Raw genomic sequence first — 23,379 nt, 5'->3', positions numbered from 1 at the left:
AGTTACGATGAGGTAAATGGCGCAAAGAAAGGGAATCACTTTACAGGCATTCCTCAGGGTCGTGAAAGCAGGCAGCAAAAAAGCCATGTTAATTTTGTTAACTTTTTTTGTTGTTTTTCTTTTTCTTTCTAAAGTTCAGTGAAGGAAATAAAAAAATGAATTACAGTTGTCCGTTGGTCTCCCTGTCCCTTATCTGTAACATGAGAGCCTGGCTCATCTGCAACAGGCGAGTCGAACAGGTCTGATGGAGTGAGTCTCCGCGGTGTGGTGTGAAAGCAGTAGCTTATTCACCTGCTTTTTGTGGGATGGGCCCAATGCTGGACAAGCAAGGTGGAGCCTTTCTTTGCACCTGATGACATCAAAGACCACTTTTCCCAGAGCCATTGCTACAATGTCACTATGCTCCTGATAAGGCATTAAAACTAGTGTTTTCCTGTCATAGTTGTGTTTCTTACCTATTCTCTCTTCTGAATTTCCGGAGAATGGCCGGCCTCATGGTCCACCACAGTGGCCCGAATCTCATCAGAGATACAGTTCTTCACAGTTGTTAACACACAAAAAGCGAAAATTCGGCACAATTGGCACAACCTTCACTTCATGTACCAATCGCTCGACCCAATTTGGCACTACTTCACACTCCCTTATCTGCTATTAGACTCTGACTTTCCTTCTTTACACTCTGATGTCAATTACACATCACCTTGTTGTCAAAACACTACACACAATGTTCAGTTGTTGCACACAGTTCAACAAAAGTAAAATCTCAAATAGTCTCACACAAATGTGAGCCACCTTCCGTGTTAGTATGTAATTACAGATCACAGTGAGTGTCAAAGTGATGTTACACACTAAAAGTGATAACCAGTATCTTAAAGGTCATGTGGAGAGGCTATGTTCCCTACAACACAGTAATTGTATGAACATGCGAAGTAGCCTGTCCGACAGGTTCTCGCTCTCTCTCTCGCTCTCTCTCTCTCTCTCTCTCTCTCACTCTCTCACTCTCTCACTCTCTCTCACTCTGCCTCCCTCTCTCTCTCTCTGCCTCCCTCTCTCTCTCTCACTCTGCCTCCCTCTCTCTCTCTTCCTCTTGTATGTATATGCAAGGAGAGATCTTAGTAATTTACAGTTTTTAACAATTGTTAACACACGTTTTTCAAAACAATAACGGCTTTCTCAAAACTGCACACAGAAAACTGAAAGCCTCACACACAAAATGCTAAACCTGACACTCCCTTTGCAAGATGACTCTTTGCCATCAAATCTCTTAACTGTTCACAAAATGGAACTCGTGTTTTCATTTGGTACACACAGCCATATTTTCAAAAGACACACACATACATTCATTGAGTACACACAACTAAGCATTTGCTGCACACTACCAAGCATTTAGAGCACACTGCAGTGCAAAATTGAAAACACAATCATCGAAATGGAACACACCATATGAATGACAATGACTCTGGAGAATGAGCCATTTCTCCTTTTGTAAAATGTCTGTGTAGGCCTACTTTTTTCAGAGTCAAACATAAAACAGCACACAAATATGCAGCAAAAAAAGTTTTATTTCGGTACACACAGAGAACAGTACAGTACTGTAAACCGTGTGATACCGTTGTTCTCACAAACCATATTTACAATTTCAGTCTCCTGTTCGGCGGTGAAAGTGTGTGTTCTTCCTCCACGGTGTGGTTCACTTTCAGTCCTGCAAAATACAAATACTGTGAGCACAATGTATTCTATTGATATGCAGTATTACAGTACACAAGGCAAATAGATTTCGTGCCTGTTCTCCATCCTGAAGGTTCTAATGATGGCAGCAACTGTGAAGCGGCTGAGATTTGGTTGGACACTCTGGCCAGCCTCCCTCATGCTCAAACCATGGTTGAGCACATGGTCTACCACAGCGGCCCAAATCTCATTAGAGATGACCATTCTCAGCCGCTTCACAGTTGCTGCCATCATTAGAACCTTCAGGATGGAGAACAGGCACGAAATCTATTTGCCTTGTGTACTGTAATACTGCATATCAATAAAATACAGTCTGCTCACAGTATTTGTATTTTGCAGGACTGAAAGAGAACCACACCGTGGAGGAAGAACACACACTTTCACCGCCGAACAGGAGACTGAAATTGTAAATATGGTTCGCGAGAACAACGGTATCAGACGGTTTACAGTACTGTACTGTTCTCTGTGTGTACCAAAATAAAACTTTTTTTGCTGCATATTTGTGTGCTGTTTTATGTTTGACTCTGAAAAAAGTAGGCCTACACTGAGACATTTTACAAAAGGAGAAATGGCTCATTCTCCAGAGTCATTGTCATTCATTATGGTGTGTTCCATTTCTATGATGCTTTGTTGTGTGTACTCAATGAATGGTATGTGCGTGTCATTTGAAAACATGGCTGTGTGTACCAAATGAAAGCACGAGTTTCATTTTGAGAACAAATATATCAGTCATCTTGCAAATGGAATGTTAGGTTTCAGAATAATTGGTTTAGTGAGTTGGCACATGAGTTACAGGCTGTGATCATTGTGCCATAAGTTCCAGTTTTTGTGTGTAAACAATTGAGAAAAACTGTAACTTAAATTATCTTCCATTGTACAAGTGTGGGGAGAAGGGCAGTATGATGTCATTGTTAAGCCTCCTCTCTCTTACACTGTGAAACAGCAGCACTTCATTTTAACCCTCCTATTATGTTTGGGGTCAATTTGACCCCATTCAATGTTTAACGTCTGTAAATAAATGTTTGACATCATTTTTTTTGCTTCATATTTAATGACTTTTCCTAATTTAATGGGGACAACTGGGTAAAGACAAAATTAACATGATGATATGTTTTCAATGTCCTGTACACATACTTTACGCATAGGTGTTGTTTGGGGTCAATTTGACCCCAGGCTGTTTTAATTGTATAAAATATACAAGAAATATCAACTTTTTTCATCACATTGTTACTTTTCTTGATAAAAGAAATAGTTTTTTACTCCAAATGTTATAGATAGCAACAATATGTACTTAGAAATAATATGAAGCCATAAAAACACCAGAAGGATATCTCTTTCCAATTTTAAGTCAATCAGTGAGATTTTATGGGGATCTGCATATTTCTCCATAGTCGCGTAACATGTATTCTGGATGTATAAAGAGGGTGGGTGGGGGTATTGTTTTATTTTTAAGGGCTATTTAGGTAGTCAACAAACAAACCTAAAGTACCTGACACAAAAACTTGGGTAAAAAAAAAGAATTATAATATTTTTTTGGAGGTTTAAATTGCTGGGGTCAAATTGACCCCAAGCATAATAGATGTGGGTAAAATTTGAACATAATAGGAGGGTTAAGTGAAGGTGGAGGAAGATTGTGATATAATGATGCCATTTGCCATCACAGCACGGATTGTTTTTAAAGGATTGCTGCCTGGTCTCCAGATCTTCCAGATATTTGTTTCCTAGTGACTCACTCAGTTGCATGTTACCGGCACTGTCGGATTGGCATGTCCATACCCATTGTTATAACCACTGTGCTGTTCTGCCTGTAGATTGAAATCGGTTGGTTTAACTGGCCAAACCTGCTTTTTCGGAACATTCTGGATAGCACCTGTTGTCTTTGAGACCCTAAACTTGTAACCTTATGAACCATAGCCCTTGGCCAAGTCTGGGAGAAACAGACACACACACACTCATTACACACAAACATTACACACAGACACACACCCGCATTACACACAAACGTAAGACACAGACTTAGACACACTCTCACTCATGTGTCTTGGCTTGAGGCATGGAATATGTCACTTTTAACCCATATATAGTATGACTCATCATGCTGTGCTCTTTTGCACTGAGGAAAGACCAAATTGATAGAAATAGCACTATATTGCTTCTTGTTGTGCCACATATTTTCCCAAGGGTCCCGATGTATCTAATCAATTAGGTATCTAATCAATGTTGGTTATATCATACATATATAGTTTGATTGTTTTTTCAGGATTGTGTTTAAAAATGTGCTAAATAAGTTTGATTATCATTGAGCTCCATACTGCTGTTCATCTAGAAACCTTCTCTGTAATGACATACAACCTCCACCTAGTGGTGTTTTATCTGAACTGCACCACTAGAGGCAATTTGCCCTGTCCCTGCTGTCTCCTTTCCAGTAGTGGGGAAACATGTGCACTGTCATACGCCAATATTGATATGGCAGCAGGGAGGAAATCGGCATCTAGAGGAGATTTTAAATCTACAGACATGCATGCCCCCTTGCATAAGACCTCGTACCACTCAAAACATACTCATAAGGGAGGAGTGAAATCACAACTTATTGGCTTCAGAAGAATCTGGACAACAACACAATCCATGTATCAATACATATTCATCATCAGATTTACAGTTTTTCTCGAATCCTTTGGCACGTTTTTTCCATTCACAGTTTACTTTTTCAAAAAAGCTCACACACAGCCCTTGACGAAATGACCAAAACACCATATGATGTTTGCAGAATGACACCACCTTCTCAAAACTTGTCACACACCCATCAAAACCAAACATGTCCATCAAAACCTACAATTTGTGCTCAATTGAAAATGTATGTTTTCTCATTTATTTAACAATGGATAACAAAATTGAAACTACAGCTATCAAGATCAACCTCTGCAACCATCACTTCAACTTGTGTGCAGCACCCTCACAGCATTGACTGTTTTACCACTGACAACATACTACAATTTGGGTTTCACTCTAACTTAGGGAATATACTGTCAGAACGTATTTGAAATCTGAAAATTTGTAAACAGTAAAATATCGTAGTTCTGTTTTTGTATTGCTAAATACTGCAAAAAATATTCTAAACAAGGACCTGTCAACACCATTGATTTACATTGGTTCTACTGTGTACAAAATGGCAAAGATTCTGACACAAAAATTTCTATTGCAGTAATTTTTCCACATTACATGTGTATACTGTAAGAACCAGTGTGGGCCAGTGTGTTGATTCTGTTAAAATAGTGCCATAGGCTGTAAATACTGTAAATAATCAGAATTCTGCTGTATATTTTGTAAATGACTACAGTACTGCATTGTATTGTGGAAACACAATTTACAAAAGTGTAGAAATGGTTGTTGCCAAGAGTGCAAATACAGTGAAACACAGCACAGTAAATTGACTGTAAAGGCCAGTAAAGTGTCATTTTCAGTGCCGAACGTACAAACAGTTGATGCCACAGTATGACGACTCAGGTTTGGCTGAACCCTTTGGGCAGCCTCTCTCATGGAGAGGTCATGATTGACTATATGATCAATGACTGTTGCCCTAATTTCATTAGAGCATCTTACACGAACGACACGTCCCCTGACAGGGGCCCCGCTACCTCTACCACGGCCTCTTCCTTGTCTTCGTCCGAGTCCTTGCTGAGGTTGTCGGTGGCGGCCTCCTCGATCCATGCTTGGTATCAACTTCAATCTATTGACCTCTTTTATAGGTTGAGAACTACTTGATTAATTTAGCACAGAGAGTTCACACAGGTGCTAACAATATTTATAATATAGAGAACAGTTTCAGTAGGCTGCAACTAAGTGTCTGCAATGTGTTGACATGGTTATTCAATTAGGTTTCGTGTCTCTCTCTGAGAAGTGTGTTAACTGTTTTGAAAAGTGTGTTCAAACTCAAAGAAAATTGTGTGAAAGCAATGAGAAATAGTTAACCCATTCGCCAGAGAAGACTCTTGCTGTGCAAATAAGGTGTGAGCATTAGATTAAGTTAACCCATGATTCGCTAAATGTGTGTAAGCAATCAAGAAAAACTGTAATATGCTGTAAATATTTATTTATTTCTATCATCTTGGGAAATTGGTGGATATCTAAGAAACAAAATTAGCCTGCATAGACTCCCATTGTCTCATTCAAATAACTTACACTAGCTTCAGTTCGCTAAGTTTGAGGGCATAACCTAAAACAACATAAGACACAAACAGGGTGTTTCACTACAGCACTGTGACCTGATAGATGCTAACCTTTCATTGTGTTTGAGTACCCTCATATGGTAGCTTCATGGGTTTCTTCATATCAATAGTCATATCACCGACTACATGCACAATTACTGTTGTACAGGCTTACATTTTTTTTTTTTTTTTTAGTTTAATTTAATTAACAAAGGTTCATTTCACAAAATATTCAAGCTCCAAATTTGCAACAGCCTTTGGGTGGTGAATGGTAGTGATGGGCAAATGAAGCTTTGGTGAAGCATTGAACCATTAGGCACATTGTTTCAAAAATCGGTTCATTACTTGAAGCTTCAGTAACAGTGACCTCTCCTGGTGATGTGCCAAGGCTGCAACTAAATTAGCCCAGCTAGACAGTGGCACGAATCTTTAAAACAATGACAATCTAGTGTGCACGCACCAAACCCCCCCCCCCCCCCCCCACACACACACACACTCACACACACACATGCACCCGTATACAAAGATTGTGATATAATTTTTTTTTTACAAATAAAGATTAATTCTTTTTTGTATATTGTGTTATTGAAGAGAGAGTGCTTGGGGAAAGGATGTGCTGGACAAATATGGCACAAGTTGGGTGTGCTTGTGTAACCATGTTGGATAGGGAACAGTCAAAGATTTTGATTTAAAACATTATTTGTTCTACACTTTTTGGACTGAGCCTGTTGATATAGTCTACTTTTCCTATAGCCTAAATATTTAACAGCCAGCGCACCTTATCATGAGCGATCAGAATAAAGTGTTCCCACATGTCAGAACGACCTCTCTTCCTAGATGCTTTCATAATGATGATAAATCAATACGAACGTAATGACTGTCACAGAATGAGAGCTACTACGAACCAAACGCAATGTTGTGCGCGGAAGTTTTTATGCTTTGAAGGCGCTACAATTCAGACTCAAAACGAGGCAACTGACTGTTTCGTGCGTGGCGCTGTGAACCACTCAGCTGGTTCATTCGGAGAAAGAAGCAGTTGCTGTTTCGCACGTAATATGTCACGTGATTTTTCCGTACCAAAGCAACCTTCGAAGCAGTGGTTTTATGGTTGGTGTAGTTTAAGGTATGAAGCACGTTCCGGCGCTTCAGTGTCAGGCTGCCATCACTAGTGAATGGGCATAATCAGCTTGATTGTCCACACCTGAGAGGTGTGGATAAAAGCCATGCTGTTTGCCCTCAGAGGGAGCTCGCATTCCCACCATGCTTTCGAGGCTGGTGAACACCATGCGTTTGATGTTTGTTTTGCAGACACCATTTTAGCCACTACTTTAAGTTATATAGAAATAAATACTTTATTTTCATACAACTCTGTGGTCTGTCTCCAATTTATGTTGCGGCTCAAGAGCCGGGTCGTAACATTTGCCTTGGAGCTTGCCAACAGATAGGCATGTCTGGTGAGGTCTCTGGCCATGGGTGCTGGGCTGCAGGAGTCCCCCCGCACGACAGGAGTCAAGCAGGCGCCTCCAAACTGACACGTAACAACAGGAAGGAGAGCGAAGGAGAGGACAGGAGGGCGCCGAATGCCAGAACTGGTGCAGTACATCGGGAATATATTGAGTCAATGGGGTTAACCATTAACCCGGGTTCGAATCAGACTCGCGGTCATTTCCCAATCCCTCTCCTGATCTCTCTCCAGCTCGCTTCCTGTCTCTCTCTACTGTCCTACCTGATCTCTCTCCAGCTCGCTTCCTGTCTCTCTCTCTACTGTCCTACCTGATTAAAGACATAAAAAGCCCAGAAATAAATGTGTGTGTATGCTGAGGGGACTTGCCTTTTTGGGTTGGGTGCGTTGTTGGTGTCCTTGGTGTGTGTGATCATGCGACACCTCCCTATGATGGAGTCAGGCCTGGAGATGGACAAACCTCTGATGGACAGACTACAGGGAGGGGATGACAAAGTGTGTTTGCTTTATACACCATTTGTTTGTGTGTGTGTGTGTGTGCGTGTTCAAAGTTAAGAAAGGAAGAAGAAAGGAAAAAAGAGTGAACAAGAGTGAAAGAAGAAAGGAAAGAAGAGTGAACAAGAGCTATGGATAAAGACAGTAAAGAGAGAGTGAAGAGGGAACAGTTTGAAATAAGGAGAGAAAATGGACTGAAGTAAAGAGATGGGGTTTGAGAAAGAGGAGTTGGAGAGGGATAGAAAAAAACAAGTGGATGGAGGTTCTACATAGAGAGGGAATAAGTGAAAGTAGGAAAGAGAATGGACTGGCAGAAGATGTTAGAATGATCGATGGATGAAGTGGAAGATATGGTCATGGCATGGAGATAGAAGGGAGGATAGAGGACTGTAAAGTCAAAGAAGGCTGACAAAAGAAAGATGAAAAAAGACTGTATTGATGCACAGAGTCATTGAAAGAAGAAAGAAGAGTAAACAAGAGTGGCTATGGATAATGAGATAAAGAGAGAGTGAAGAGGGAAAATATTGAAAGAAGGAGAGAAAATGGAGTGAAGCAGAGAGATTGAGTGTGAGAAAAAGTAGACTGAGAGGGATAGAGAGAATGATGGAGAGATAAACAGAGAAAAAGAAGTAGAGTATGGATGGTGTGTCTTAATATTCCTAGTTATACAGTTGAGTTGAGAGGGACAGAGTGTGAGAAAGAGGAGTTGGAGAGGGATAGAAAAAAAAACAAGTAGATGGAGGTTGGACAGAAAGAAGGAATGATTTAAAATAGGAAATTGACTGGTTTGAAGGAAGGAAGTGGAAGATATAGTCATGGCATGGAGGAAGTCAAGGAAATAGAAGGGATAGAGGACTGTAAAGTCAAAGAATGCTGACAATTTTTTTTTAAAAAGTGTGAAAAAATGGATGGACAGAATAATTGAAAGAAGAAAGGATAGAAGAGTGAACAGGAGAGGCTATGGATAATGAGATAAAGAGAGTCAAAATATTGAAAACAGGAGAGAAAAATGGAAAGTCAAAGAAGGCTGACAAAAAAGTTGAAAAAAAGGTATAGGAATTGATGGACAGAATAATTGAAAGAAGAAAGGATAGAAGAGTGAACGGGAGTGGCTATGGATAAAAGATAAAGAGAGAGTGAAAATATTGAAAAAAGGAGAGAATTTTATTTTTTTTCATCTCAGGGAAACAATTCTAGAGATACCACAATGTGATTTTAGTGAAAAGTAAATTACCTTGACCAAACACCTAATGAGCTACAGCTTGTGTTAATAGAATGTGGGATAATTCATGTCTGACCCAATATGTTTGTATCTTTAACAGTCTTGCGCAGATAGATTTAAAAGAAAAGGTATCGTCCAGATAGATATTTCATCAAGTAACTGTCAAACACCACCTACTCAGGAAAACAAACTTGGTGTGGGCAGAGTGACAGTGTATCGAATAAATATGAGAACAGTATCTGTTCTGTTACCTGTTAAATGTCTGTTGTTACTCAGTGGCAAAGATATAGCATATCTCTCTGCACATGTCTAATAACACATTTTACCATCGAGAAAGCCATTGCTGTCTTGAACTACTCAGCAGAACTATGATTAGCTTTTGGCTTGTATTGTGTGTTTTTACTGTTTAGGTAGTAATGTTTTGGCTGGTGTATATAGGCACTAAAAAGGAACAATATGTAGTGGCCGGCTATGGCCAGGTGATGGCGCACTGATATATGATGTTATGATATGCGTGTGAGAAGAAGTATAATTAAAGTTGTCGAGTTGCATCCTGATGGTTGTGTCCTTGAGTACCGAGCATATAGGCACAATACATGGTGTCAGAAGCTTATAACCCGCGACAGACAGAGTCTAGTGGTACAGACAACTAGTTGGAGTAGTTTAACGGTGTGGAGAGTGAAGATGTGCTGAGTGCTGACGTGTGGAGCTAGAGAGAAAGTTTGACAGTGAAAGCTAACAACAAGCTAGCGGTAAGCTACTAGCACACAGCATGGATCACATTTTTACCATCCCACCACTGGGACCCTTCGACTTCGAGCCAAGCTCGTAGCCCGCATGGATAAAAAGATTTGAACGCTTCAGGCTTGCTTCTGGATTGAAAGAAAAAGACAAAGCTTACCAGGTGAATTCTCTCATTTACACAATGGGTGATAAAGCTGACAATATCCTGAGCTCATTGTAGTTGGCTGAGGATAAACAAAATGACTATGACGAGGTAAAAAATGCTTTTGATGGACATTTTGTAAGAGTGGATAATGTAATTTTTGAACGAGCCAAGTTTAATAAACAAAGTCAGGAAGTTGAAGAGATGATCCGAGACAGGATTGTTGTCGGGATACGTGATGCCAAATTGTCTGAAAAAATGCAGCTCAACCCAAAATTGGATTTAGCTACAGCCATAGTTCAAGTGAGGCAGCACGAAGAGGTGAAAAAGCAGCAAGTTGTTCAGCCAATTCACCGGGGGAAATAGATGCAGTGTCTTACAACAGCAAGAGACAGGCTTATAGGAAAAGTTCTGCTCTGCTATATTGAGATGCAATGATTAATGCATCCATGGCCAGGATATTTATAACATGCTAGTATGCCTAATATGCTCGCAATTCACAACTTCACCAGGCGTGAAGAAGCCTCGGAATCTGAATAGAATGTTCAAGCAAACACATTTACAATAACAATAACATCATTGAATATTAAGGGCTGCCTAATATTCGTTCGAATTATAGGCTATATATATTTTTAATAGGCCTACTCGAATTTATTATAGCCTATTAACGAAGTTCGGAGTCAAAGCTATAGTGAAAAGGCATGCTGTAGCCTAAAACTGTGTTGGCTACAAACACTCATTAAAAACTGATGCTAATTATCTGGGAAATATTCTCTAACTGCAGTCAAGTTGTCATTGCTTGTGTCAAACCATTGTGAATTTGTTGTAACATTAAAACAGGAGACGACTTAAACTTTGTAGAAGACTGATGCTCGGAGCTCCAGTGCTTTCCTCAAGTGAACGAAACTTTCGGAAGATCAATCGCGTGCAATTCCAGGATGCTTTATTTTCATTGGTTACAGGATTAAATCTTACCCAGATATAACAGATACAAAAGATACGTTTTTTTTTCTGATTGGCTATTGTGTAGGCCATTTTTTTTTTTTATTGGCTGATAAGTGGCACCTCACGGCAGAACGCCTTGATTCCTCCATGGTGAGGGCAGCGCGACCAGGTCATGTTTGCGCGCTGCGGCACATTAAATATCCTAGACTAGAGTTTTTTTTCAGCGGGAGAAATACGATGTGTGGCGGGAGTGCGTGACTAAAGACCGAAATGAGTGACTGTCACGCTCAATGCGTGACACTTGAGAGCCCTGCTTTACACATGTGTCAAGCAGCCCCCGTTATCAGCAATGGGGAGGCTGAACGGGCCATCAGAACTGTTAAGTCTCTCTTAGAGAAAGAGGGAGATTTCCACAAAGCTCTGCTGGCCTACAGGTCTACTCTATTGGCACGGGACCTCCCCAGCACAATTACTGGTGGGGAGGAGACTCAGAACACCAGTCCCAGTGTCACCGCTGCAGCTACAACCACAGTGGCCTGATCTCAAAGAATTCAGAGAAAAGGACACTGCATTGAAACTGCAACAGCAACAAACGTTCAACCGGAGACACCGCACTCAAACCCTGCCACCTCTTCAGTCTGGACAGCAGGTGTGGATCAGACCCACACGCACCAGAGGGACAGTTGTAGGCCCTGCACCTACACCACACTCATACGAGGTGGAGACCCCGGATGGAGGACGGCTGCGACGCAACCGTTCACACCTCAGGGAAGTACCAGTGCCCCCAACATCAGGTGACATGTTAATGACTATGTCAGGGAGACTTTCTAGGGCTCCTGAAAGACTGGACCTTTGAACACTAAACACACATCTACACACTACGGAGGACAGAAAAGAAAAACATGAAAAGATGTTAAAACAAAAGAAAAGTCATAATGTTCAGTTTAAAAAGTGAAATGTTTAGTCGAAAATCTATGTTCTGATTTAATGCATCTAGTGAGTAATGTCATACAATAGCTACAGTAAAGTATAATTTCTTCTGTTAGTTTCTCAGTTTAGACTATTACGTTTTAATAAGGATTTCAGTGAACTCCTGAAATTATAAGATAAATTAGGAAACTGGAAAGTAGCTATATTGTTGAATGCACTTTGTCATCTTGAGGTTCTCACAAAGCACTTAAACTTTCATCTAAAAGGGGGAGATGTAGTGGCCGGCTATGGCCAGGTGATGGCGCACTGATATATGATGTTATGATATACGTGTGAGAAGAGGTATAATTAAAGTTGTCGAGTTGCATCCTGACGGTTGTGTCCTTGAGTACCGAGTATGTAGGCACAATACACAATACACCTGTACAAATTTATATTCACTCTGTATTCACAAGAACTTGAAAAATGAAGGTGCAGTAGGTAGCAAACAAAATAATAACATAGTGTCTTTCCAAAAGAAAAGGGAGGGAAAAAAATGAATTAAAGTAGTGTTCCAATATCCTTGTACCCCTTGTTTCTTTTTTATAATGGTGTAACGTGAGACCTTCAGTGCTCAGGTGGGCTATCTCCTGGGCCTTTCTGTGTGGAGTTTGCATGTTCTCCCTGTGTTCACAAGGGGTTTCCTCCGCTAAGAACCCCAACAGAAAAACATGCAAAAAAGAACAGAACAATCCTGTCCGTCCCTGACCGAGACGGACGGTTCACTTGGTCCCCGGGCGCTGAGAAGCTGCCCACTGCTCCTGGGGGGTCCTGGAGGAAGGACGTCCCGGGATGAGAAAAAAGCAGAGCAAGAATTCACGGCGACCTCAGGCCTGCGTGTGCGTGTGTGTGTGTAGTGTGTCCTGGTCGCCTCCATATATATAACACGTGTGTGTTGCTGTGAGTTGTTCGTGCAATAAAAACTGACTGCAGTCAGCCTTGTTTGTTTGTTGTTGTGAGATTGACAGGTAGATTCTTTATCTTGGTGTGCTAATGGCTGAGCCATAGTACTGTATCAGCTTTTTACCCCAATAAGACAGTGATTATATTATAATTATAAATAATTTCCAAAATGAGTGGTAAAACTTAAGTATTCATAAAGCATTATAAACCCATATATAAATGTTTGTAAAGTATCCATAATGCCTCATACTGTGACTGACATGAGTCTCTATAACCATTTATAAATAGACTGAGCCAAGGTACTGTATCAGCTTTTTAACCCAATAAGATATTGCTAATATTATAATTATAAATAATTCCCATGTTGATTTTCCTAGAGTAATGCATGCCATGACGCCTGTTAATATCCTGTTGATATTATACATACATACATACATACATACATACAATACATACATACAATTTCCACTAGAGACTTTTAGTTTACAGTTTTGAGAAGTTTACATTGACTCCAATGACCACATACAGTACATAATAAGTAGGCAGCTTCTTAGGAAACCCCTCCCATTCTCATGAATGACATCGTTATGGATGATTTTGAGGAGGGTAAGATTTGGAGTTCTGTAAAGCCCAATGGTGAAAATTAGAGATTACCCGACAGGGTCAAAAATTGCCAGTGTAGGATCTGGTCCTAATGACATCACATATTATTTGAGTACTTCACTTAATTTAAATACTTTTTAGTATTCTCCACCCAAACACCAAACTAAACTCTTTGGATAGTCTGGGTAGATCTCTGTCCACAAGACCTTTAGCGCTGTATCTTAATGCTGAGGAATATCAAACATTAATGACAGGTGTGCATGTGATCTGTCTGACTCCATTCCTGAACCTGTATTTCAGGGTGTGGTTAGGTTCATGGTCGGAAAGAATCTCACCCGGGTTAATTCAGTTAAATTAAAGATGGAAACAGGCCCACACGCACCAGAGGGACAGTTGTAGGCCCTGCACCTACACCATGCTCATACGAGGTGGAGACCCCGGATGGAGGACGGCTGCGACGCAACCGTTCACACCTCAGGGAAGTACCAGTGCCCCCAACATCAGGTGACATGTCAATGACTATGTCAGGGAGACTTTCTAGGGCTCCTGAAAGACTGGACCTTTGAACACTAAACACACATCTACACACTACGGAGGACAGAAAAGAAAAACATGAAAAGATGTTAAAACAAAAGAAAAGTCATAATGTTCACTTTAAAAAGTGAAATGTTTAGTCGAAAATCTATGTTCTGATTTAATGCATCTAGTGAGTAATGTCATACAATAGCTACAGTAAAGTATAATTTCTTCTGTTAGTTTCTCAGTTTAGACTATTAAGTTTTAATAAGGATTTCAGTGAACTCCTGAAATTATAAGATAAATTAGGAAACTGGAAAGTAGCTATATTGTTGAATGCACTTTGTCATCTTGAGGTTCTCACAAAGCACTTAAACTTTCATCTAAAAGGGGGAGATGTAGTGGCCGGCTATGGCCAGGTGATGGCGCACTGATATATGATGTTATGATATACGTGTGAGAAGAGGTATAATTAAAGTTGTCGAGTTGCATCCTGACGGTTGTGTCCTTGAGTACCGAGTATGTAGGCACAATACACAATACACCTGTACAAATTTATATTCACTCTGTATTCACAAGAACTTGAAAAATGAAGGTGCAGTAGGTAGCAAACAAAATAATAACATAGTGTCCTTCTTAAGAAAAGGGAGGGGAAAAAATGAATTAAAGTAGTGTTCCAATATCCTTGTACCCCTTGTTTCTTTTTGATAATGGTGTAACGTGAGACCTTCAGTGCTCAGGTGGGCTATCTCCTGGGCCTTTCTGTGTGGAGTTTGCATGTTCTCCCTGTGTTCACAAGGGGTTTCCTCCGCTAAGAACCCCAACAGAAAAACATGCAAAAAGAACAGAACAATCCTGTCTGTCCCTGACCGAGACGGACGGTTCACTTGGTCCCCGGGCGCTGAGAAGCTGCCCACTGCTCCTGGGGGGTCCTGGAGGAAGGACGTCCCGGGATGAGAAAAAAGCAGAGCAAGAATTCACGGCGACCTCAGGCCTGCGTGTGCGTGTGTGTGTGTAGTGTGTCCTGGTCGCCTCCATATATATAACACGTGTGTGTTGCTGTGAGTTGTTCGTGCAATAAAAACTGACTGCAGTCAGCCTTGTTTGTTTGTTGTTGTGAGATTGACAGGTAGATTCTTTATCTTGGTGTGCTAATGGCTGAGCCATAGTACTGTATCAGCTTTTTACCCCAATAAGACAGTGATTATATTATAATTATAAATCATTTCCAAAATGAGTGGTAAAACTTAAGTATTCATAAAGCATTATAAACCCATATATAAATGTTTGTAAAGTATCCATAATGCCTCATACTGTGACTGACATGAGTCTCTATAACCATTTATAAATAGACTGAGCCAAGGTACTGTATCAGCTTTTTAACCCAATAAGATATTGCTAATATTATAATTATAAATAATTCCTATGTTGATTTTCCTAGAGTAATGCATGCCATGACGCCTGTTAATATCCTGTTGATATTATACATACATACATACATACATACATACATACATACAATACATAAATACAATTTCCACTAGAGACTTTTAGTTTACAGTTTTGAGAAGTTTACATTGACTCCAATGACCACATACAGTACATAATAAGTAGGCAGCTTCTTAGGAAACCCCTCCCGTTCTCATGAATGACATCCTTATGGATGATTTGGAGGAGGGTAAGATTTGGAGTTCTGTAAAGCCCAATGGTGAAAATTAGAGATTACCCGACAGGGTCAAAAATTGCCAGTGTAGGATCTGGTCCTAATGACATCACATATTATTTGAGTATTTCACTTCATTTAAATACTTTTTAGTATTCTCCCACCCAAACACCAAACTAAACTCTTTGGATAGTCTGGGTAGATCTCTGTCCATAAGACCTTCAGCGCTATATCTTAATGCTGAGGAATATCAAACATTAATGACAGGTGTGCATGTGATCTGTCTGACTCCATTCCTGAACCTGTATTTCAGGGTGTGGTTAGGTTCATGGTCGGAAAGAATCTCACCGGGGTTAATCCAGTTAAATTAAAACAACATTTTGTGCCAACATTGCACTATCTGGAACTGAGTTCCTTGGTGCAATGCCAGGTGAATCAGGTGAACATGAACCTTTTTAACCCCAGGAAGAGTGCATTGGAGATTTTGATTTTGATTTTGTCTTACAAAACACAGCTAAAAAAAGAAGTTCCTTTGTAACGTCCTTTAACTCATACTGTTCCTTTTCCCAGATACACAGATCATCTAATCTGTCCTCACACTGTTGCCTATTCATGTTCATGTTCATTCATGTTCATGCAAAACTCTGCTCTAAAGAAGAGGAAGAAGAAAGGAAAGAAGACTGAACAAAAGTGAAAGAAGAAACAAAAGAAGAGTGAACAAGAGTGACTATGGATAAAGAAAGTAAAGAGAGAGTGAAGAGGGAGAATACTGAAAGAAGGACAGAACATGGAGTGAAGCAGAGAGATGGAGTGTGAGTGAGGATGGAGGACTGTAAAGTCAAAGAAGGCTGACAAAAAAGTAGAAAAAAAGAGTAGGAATTGATGGACAGAGTAATTGAAGAGTGAACGGGAGTGAGAGAATTAATCTGCCTATGAGAGAATTAATCGGACTCTCACAGACTGCTTGCTCTGTGTGAGACTGAACCTTCTGCAGAAAATCTTTTTGTAATCTAGCTTTCTCTGATGCATATTCACACCTGTGCTAATATGTAATTTAGCTAACATTACTGTGGAAACATCAAAATGAGTTGCTTATTGTTATATTTGTACTGTGTGTTGGTATAAAAAAAAAAATATGTATATGTGAGATATGAAGTATTGTGTGATGACAGGAAGAAAGATGCCAGTCATTGATTGGAAAATAATAGCGTTGAGTCCAGATGATTGCTAACTCCTCTGGTTCCTGGCCTCAGTGAACAAACATAGGGTGAGAGTTAATCACCACATCTGCAGTGGTCTGTGCCAGGGAGATTGGAGACCTGTGTTTACTACCCAGTGTTCTCCCCCAAACAAACCAGAGATGGACTTGACAGAGGTTTAAGTGCTCCTGTGCTTCCATTTCCTCTGCGCATGTTGTGAGGCAAACACATTTTTGAACTGGAGCCAGGAACATTGTTTTCCACAAAACTAGTTAAAAGGAAGTTAAACGTTTGCTGGAAGCCAGAAGGTTTTTGGAACGTTGGAACTTGTCTGACCAGTCCGGCTAGAAGGTTTTGCCAATGGATTTTTCCATGGGACCTGGTTCCACCTGTTTGTTGGTTGGTTTGTTGATGATTCAACAGCGTTGTGTGTGTGTCTGTGTGTGTATGCACAGATGCTCTGTCCCCTTTCAGGCTATTTGTGTCACTCCCAGTGTGATTCTTCCTTACTTGATTTATTGTTGTTATGAATCACTCGTTGCATTTATCTACCTCATATGTCATTTTTTGTAATGTAACTAATATGTTTTTACGTAAATCTGAATATGATGCTTGGCCAGTAATTCGTTTTGAATGTCAAAATACTTGGTTTACTTCTCGCAGTATTATATATATTTTGTAATCTAGTGTATTAGAAATAATGCGAATGGCAAATGTTGTTGTGCAAAACATGTCATGTGAAATATTAAGGAACCTTATTTTGCAGTGTGTGATTTGAGTGGGTAAAGAAAGAAATGTGTAAATTAACACAGGAAAGTGTGTGTGTATATGTGTATGTGTTTTTGTGTGTGTGAGAGATTTTGCATTCAAAAACAATTACAAATATCATAACAAGTATCAACTCAAATGGGAAACGAGAAATAAGGACAGCAGTGCAGGTGATACAAATATATCTGAATAAGTAATGAACATGCATTTGATAATGTACTTAACAATATTGTTCTAGTGAACAAGAGTGGCTATGGATAAAGACAGCAAAGAGAGAGTGAAGAGGGAAAAGTTTAAAAGAAGGGAAAAAATGGACTGAAGTAGAGATGGAGTGTAAGAAAGAAGAGTTGGAGAGGGATAGAAGAAAAACATGTGGATGGAGGTTGGAGAGAGAGAGGGAATGAATGAAAATAGTAAAGAGAATGGACTGGAGGAAGGAGATGTTAGAATCGAAGGCTGACAAAAAAGTTGAAAAGAGTTGGAATTGATGGACAGAGTATTTGAAAAAAGAAAGGAAAGAAGAGTGAAGAGGAGTGGCTATGAATAATGAGATAAAGGGAGAGTGAAAAGGGAAAATATTGAAAGAAGGAGAGAAAATGGAGTGAAGCAGAGAGATGGAGTGTGAGAAAAAAGTAAACTGAGAGGGATAGAGAGAAAGATGGAGAGATGGAGAGAAAAATAAGTAGAGTATGGAAGGTGTCTGAATATTCCTAGTTATACAGTTGAATGGAGAGGGACAGAGAGAAGAGGAGCCTTGGAACCTTGGCGCAGGTGTCAGTGAAGCACAAGTGCAAGCCAGTTTAATGACCCTACTATGATGTCATAATGGCCCAATGTAAGTCAATGGGAACATTTGTATTAGTTTTTCTTTAAAATCTTAAAAAGTATAAAGTTCAGAAAAATGAACAAAGTTTCTACGTTAAGCGGTTCGAGCTGAATTAAGCGCAGAAGTTGGTAAAAAGAAGAAGAAGAAGAAGAAGAAGTATAAGAAACGTAGGAATAACAATACAGGGCATTTCATGCACTGTAATAATAAGAATAAGAAAAGTTTGGATAACAATACAGGGCATTTCATGCACTGTAACTAGAAAGGAAGGAAATACCAGTGCATGAAATGCAAAAGAAAGGAAGAAGAAAGGAAAGAAGAGTGAACAAACGTGGCTATGGATAAAGACAGTAAAGAGAGAGTGAAGAGGGAAAAGTTTGAAAGAAGAAGAGAAAATGAAGTGAAGGACACAGGAGAAACCAATAAGACAAACAAACCGGGTGATTGGGAACAGGTGAGGGGTGGAGACACGGACAACAACAAGAGGGCACATGGCATAAACAAACAAACATAGGAAAGCACATGGCGGGAACAAGGAAGCACAAGGACTAGACAAAGGAACAAACCCGTGACAACACAAGGGAGACAAACTAAGAAACCGAACAAAGACAGAGCACAGACCTTACAGAGGTTTGTTGTGTTCTTCCAACCTATTTTAAAGCTACACGGTTTCTCTCCCATTATTGCAGTGCGCTGTGTTTTATTTTCTGTCAAGTTATGATAAAAGAGTGTCCGACAGGAGTCAAGCAGGCGCCTCCAAACTGACACGTAACAACAGGAAGGAGAGCGAAGGAGAGGACAGGAGGGCGCCGAATGCCAGAAATGGTGCAGTACATCGGGAATATATTAAGTCAATGGGGTTAACCATTAACCCTCCTATTATGTTCAAATTTTACCCACATCTATTATGCTTGGGGTCAATTTGACCCCAGCAATTTAAACCTCCAAAACATTATTATAATTATTTTGTTTTACCCAAGTTTATGTGTTAGGTACTTTAGGTTTGTTTGTTGACTACCTAAATAGCCCTTAAAAATAAAACAATACCCCCACCCACCCCCTTTATACATCCAGAATACATGTTACGCGATTATGGAGAAATATGCAGATCCCCATAAAATCTCACTGATTGAGCTAAAATTGGAAAGAGATATCCTTCTGGTGTTTTTTATGGCTTCATATTATTTCTAAGTACATATTGTTGTTATCTATAACATTTGGAATAAAAAACTATTTCTTTTATCAAGAAAAGTAACAATGTGATGAAAAAAGTTGATATTTCTTATATATTTTATACAATTAAAACAGCCTGGGGTCAAATTGACCCCAAACAACACCTATGCGTAAAGTATGTGTACAGGACATTGAAAACATATCATCATGTTAATTTCGTGTTTACCCAGTTGTCCCCATTAAATTAGGAAAAGTCATTAAATATGAAGCAAAAAAAATGATGTCAAACATTTATTTAGAGACGTTAAACATTGAATGGGGTCAAATTGACCCCAAACATAATAGGAGGGTTAACCCGGGTTCGAGTCCGACTTGCGGCCATTTCCCAATCCCTCTCCTGATCTCTCTCCAGCTCGCTTCCTGTCTCTCTCTACTGTCCTATCTGATTAAAGGCATAAAAAGCCCAAAAATAAATCTTGGCCATGACATGGCAAATTTGTCACATCTCCTCCCAAACCTGTGTTCCAATTGAACTACAGTTAAACTGCACAAACTGTCAAAGTGTCAGTAGTATTGTCCAGGTAGCTTGGTGGGACACTCAAGTTGTGTCAAGGCATTATGGTAAACTTAGAGATGTCCTTGCATCAGTACGTGTTTGCTGATTGTCTGATGTGTCTTCAGTTGTCACGGCGTACCGACGTCCACTGTGACGTTGGTGTAGAGCGGACATTTCTCTACGCTCACGAGTCGGTACTGCAGGGAGCTGAGACCGTCCCGGTCAATGGTTTCTCTAGTGTGTTTTATCTGATCAAACCTGCACCAGAAACAAAAAGAGAATACATCAGGAAATAAAGCATGTGTGTGTCTCTGCGTGTGTATGTGTGTGTCTCTGCGTGTGTATGTGTGTGTGTGTGTGTGTGTGTGTGTGTGTCTCTGCGTGTGTATGTGTTTGTGTGTGTGTGTGTGTGTATGTGTGTGTCTCTGCTGGTGTGTGTGTGTGTGTGTGTGTGTGTGTGTGTGTATGTATGTGTGTGTCTCTGCTTGTGTATGTGTATGTGTGTGTGTGTGTGTATGCGTGTGTATGCGTGTGTATGGGTGTGTGTGTGTGTGTGTGTCTCTGCGTGTGTAGGTGTGTAGGGGACTTGCCTTTTTGGGTTGGGTGCGTTGTTGGTGTCCTCGGTGTGTGTGATCATGCGACACCTCCCTATGATGGAGTCAGGCCTGGAGATGGACAAACCTCTGATGGACAGACTACAGGGAGGGGATGACAAAGTGTGTTTGCTTTATACACCATTTGTTTGTGTGTGTGTGTGTGTGTGTGTGTGTGTGTGTGTGTGTGTGTGTGTGTGTGTGTGTGTGTGTGTGTATGTGTGTGTGTGTGCATGGACGGATTAAGAAACCACGGGCCCCTGGGCCTGGATATTTTGAAGCCCCCCCCCCCCCCCCCCCCGCGCAAAAAAAAATTGTGCGCCCGCAAAACACGCATGCATGCACACGCACACACAAACACAACCAATTTGTTGGATTTTACGGTCGAATTAGATACTTTGGCTATTGTATTGGGAAAGTAAACAGGAGGTGTGCACTGCCCTGCTATTGTTTTTGACATTACATGTGACAGGGCAACAGCCGAGTGATTCTTTACCAACTTGAAACGGATTAAGACCTACCTGACGGGCATCATGGGGCAGGAGAGGCTGAATGGGCTGGCTATCCTGTCCATTGAAAAATCAAATCATGCATCACCACTTTTATGTTTGAAAGGCGTCGTCCGGCAGGTGTAGCCTACTGTGCCTGCTTGTAGGTCTTGACTTTCAGATTCTGCGCCTAAACTAGCTATATCGTATCGTCTCATCACATGATCAAATAGAGACTTGACATTGGACAACAAGATACATATTACCCAGCAATCATCATTGCATATCTGTATATGACAAAAATAACAAAGAAAATAAGAAATTATTAATTTAATTGAATCGTTTTTTAATAGTTTCTATAGTGTATGTAAGATAAGCATACAGTATAATTTTGTTATAGATTGCTACTGACGATTCCCCCTAAAAATGATGAAAACCATGACAGAGACAGGTTTGCCATTTTGAGGGGATATATAGCATAAGGTATCCTGAGCAGTCCCAAAAAGTTATGCTTGATCACTGTCGCATTAATCTAGCTTTTTCTAACACAGCACAGGTACACTCAATTAAAGCCATTAGCAAATGAGTAAAATACACCTTTTTCAACCACAAATAAGAGATACATAACAGCGACTTCACGCAGAGGCTCTGGCCTAGGGGCCCCCTGAGCTCATGGGCCCCTGGGCCTGGGCCCGGTAGGCCCGTTCGTTAATCCATCCCTGTGTGTGTGTGTGCGTGTCGGTTCAAATGGGACTAAGTATAGCTGAAGAACCAGGTGAATTGCTGTTTGGTTGCTGTGGTGAAGTCCCTCAAAAACACTATTGACATGTGTCCCAACCCATCGTGATTATGGAGGGAGGTGGTTCATGTGTTCTTGTCAGCCTATTGGGACTAGGTGAATGGTTTAGTGTGTATCTAGCTTGTTGTGGATATTGTGTGTTGTGCCTTTTTGAGTGCTGTGCTTGTGAAATGTATCACCCTTTTATATTCACTGTGTGATTTTCCATTTAATGTGCACCGTGTGAAATTGCATAGAACACTGTTCACCACACAGACTTCCCCTTGGGGCTCAATTGCTGATTGCCGTGAACGTGAAACCGTGACTGACGGACGGACGGACGGACGGACGGAAGGAATTGGGCTGCAACTGTAGAAGGCAGACGTTGCAGAGATTCGCGATCGCTGAATGATCAATGCTCACAATTCCCGAGTAAAGGGACGTAAGCTTTTCCTGACGTTCTAAACGTTCCATTGCTGCTGACTACGTGGCCTACAGAGTGTTTATCTTTTGCCTGTTTATCCGAGGGTTGCTGATTACCATTTCCGGATTGGAACTACACTGACATCCATCGGTACGACGAGAAGCCAACGTGGATTACAACTCAATGCTCACGATATGCAGCATAAAGGAAAGTAAAGTATCTACTCAAATCCTATTGTGTTGTATATTGAACCGACTGAGTTGTTATAATTATTCCTTTTGCTCTGGCGTTGGCTGTTCCGGGAGGCCGTGACTGACGTCACTGGGGGAATTCCAGGGAAGCCCTTCGTCGTGAGGGGGCGTCGGCCACGACGTCACTCTAAGCCTCTACAGTCTACACTGGACAGATCACGGCTTGATTTCCTGCAACGGACCCCAGCTGTCTGACAGCTTGTGACTGAACTTTCCTCGTGGACATTTACCTTGTTTTAAAAGACTGCTTTTAAAACATAAATTATCTTCAACCTTTTATAACAAATAAAACTATTTTTATAATTAAATACTGTTCGTACTTCTGTGTCCTGGGCATTCATACAATTAAGGAGGGGGTCATACGGCTGACATTCTTGTCTCTGGTATTGACACGTGTCCTAACCCATCGTGATCATAGAGGGAGGTGGGTCTAGGATACCAGGCACCACTGTTGAGCCTCCTGGAGGTGTCATGGGCCTAGTTCAACGAAAGACTGACAAAGGAAGGTGCCCACTTGACAACACGAGTGAAATGCTCACAAAGGTGTCTTTGTTGTTGTTGTTATTGTTGTTGTTGGGTAGTAGTACTTGCATGTGACAGTGAGAGGTTTGGCCGCCGTCGGAAGTCCACGAAAAAATAGCAAAAGGAATTTAACATCTTTGCCTGTTACAACTAAAATTAGAATTGCTAATACTAAGACGATTATTGATCGTATACAGTACAATT

The 23,379-nt window shown here is 40.6% G+C and overlaps 1 protein-coding gene across 1 annotated transcript in view; it reads right to left on the bottom strand.

Moving 5' to 3' along the window:
- Positions 1–20,247: 20,247 nt before the first annotated feature.
- The window catches only part of LOC105913337 (beta-1,4-galactosyltransferase 1-like), a 9,061-nt gene continuing 5,929 nt past the window's right edge, over positions 20,248–23,379 (bottom strand). The window contains exons 5-6 of the mRNA XM_031562067.2: positions 20,710–20,814; positions 20,248–20,377 (exon numbers count right to left, since the gene is read on the bottom strand). Of these exons, the coding sequence (XP_031417927.1) occupies positions 20,248–20,377; positions 20,710–20,814 (235 nt within the window). The remainder of the gene's footprint in view (positions 20,378–20,709; positions 20,815–23,379) is intronic.

The sequence above is a fragment of the Clupea harengus genome, chromosome 24 (assembly GCF_900700415.2).
Source record: "Clupea harengus chromosome 24, Ch_v2.0.2, whole genome shotgun sequence".
Taxonomy (NCBI): domain Eukaryota; kingdom Metazoa; phylum Chordata; class Actinopteri; order Clupeiformes; family Clupeidae; genus Clupea; species Clupea harengus.
Note: the sequence above shows the minus strand (reverse complement) of the source record. Positions and strands in the feature narration are given on the sequence as shown.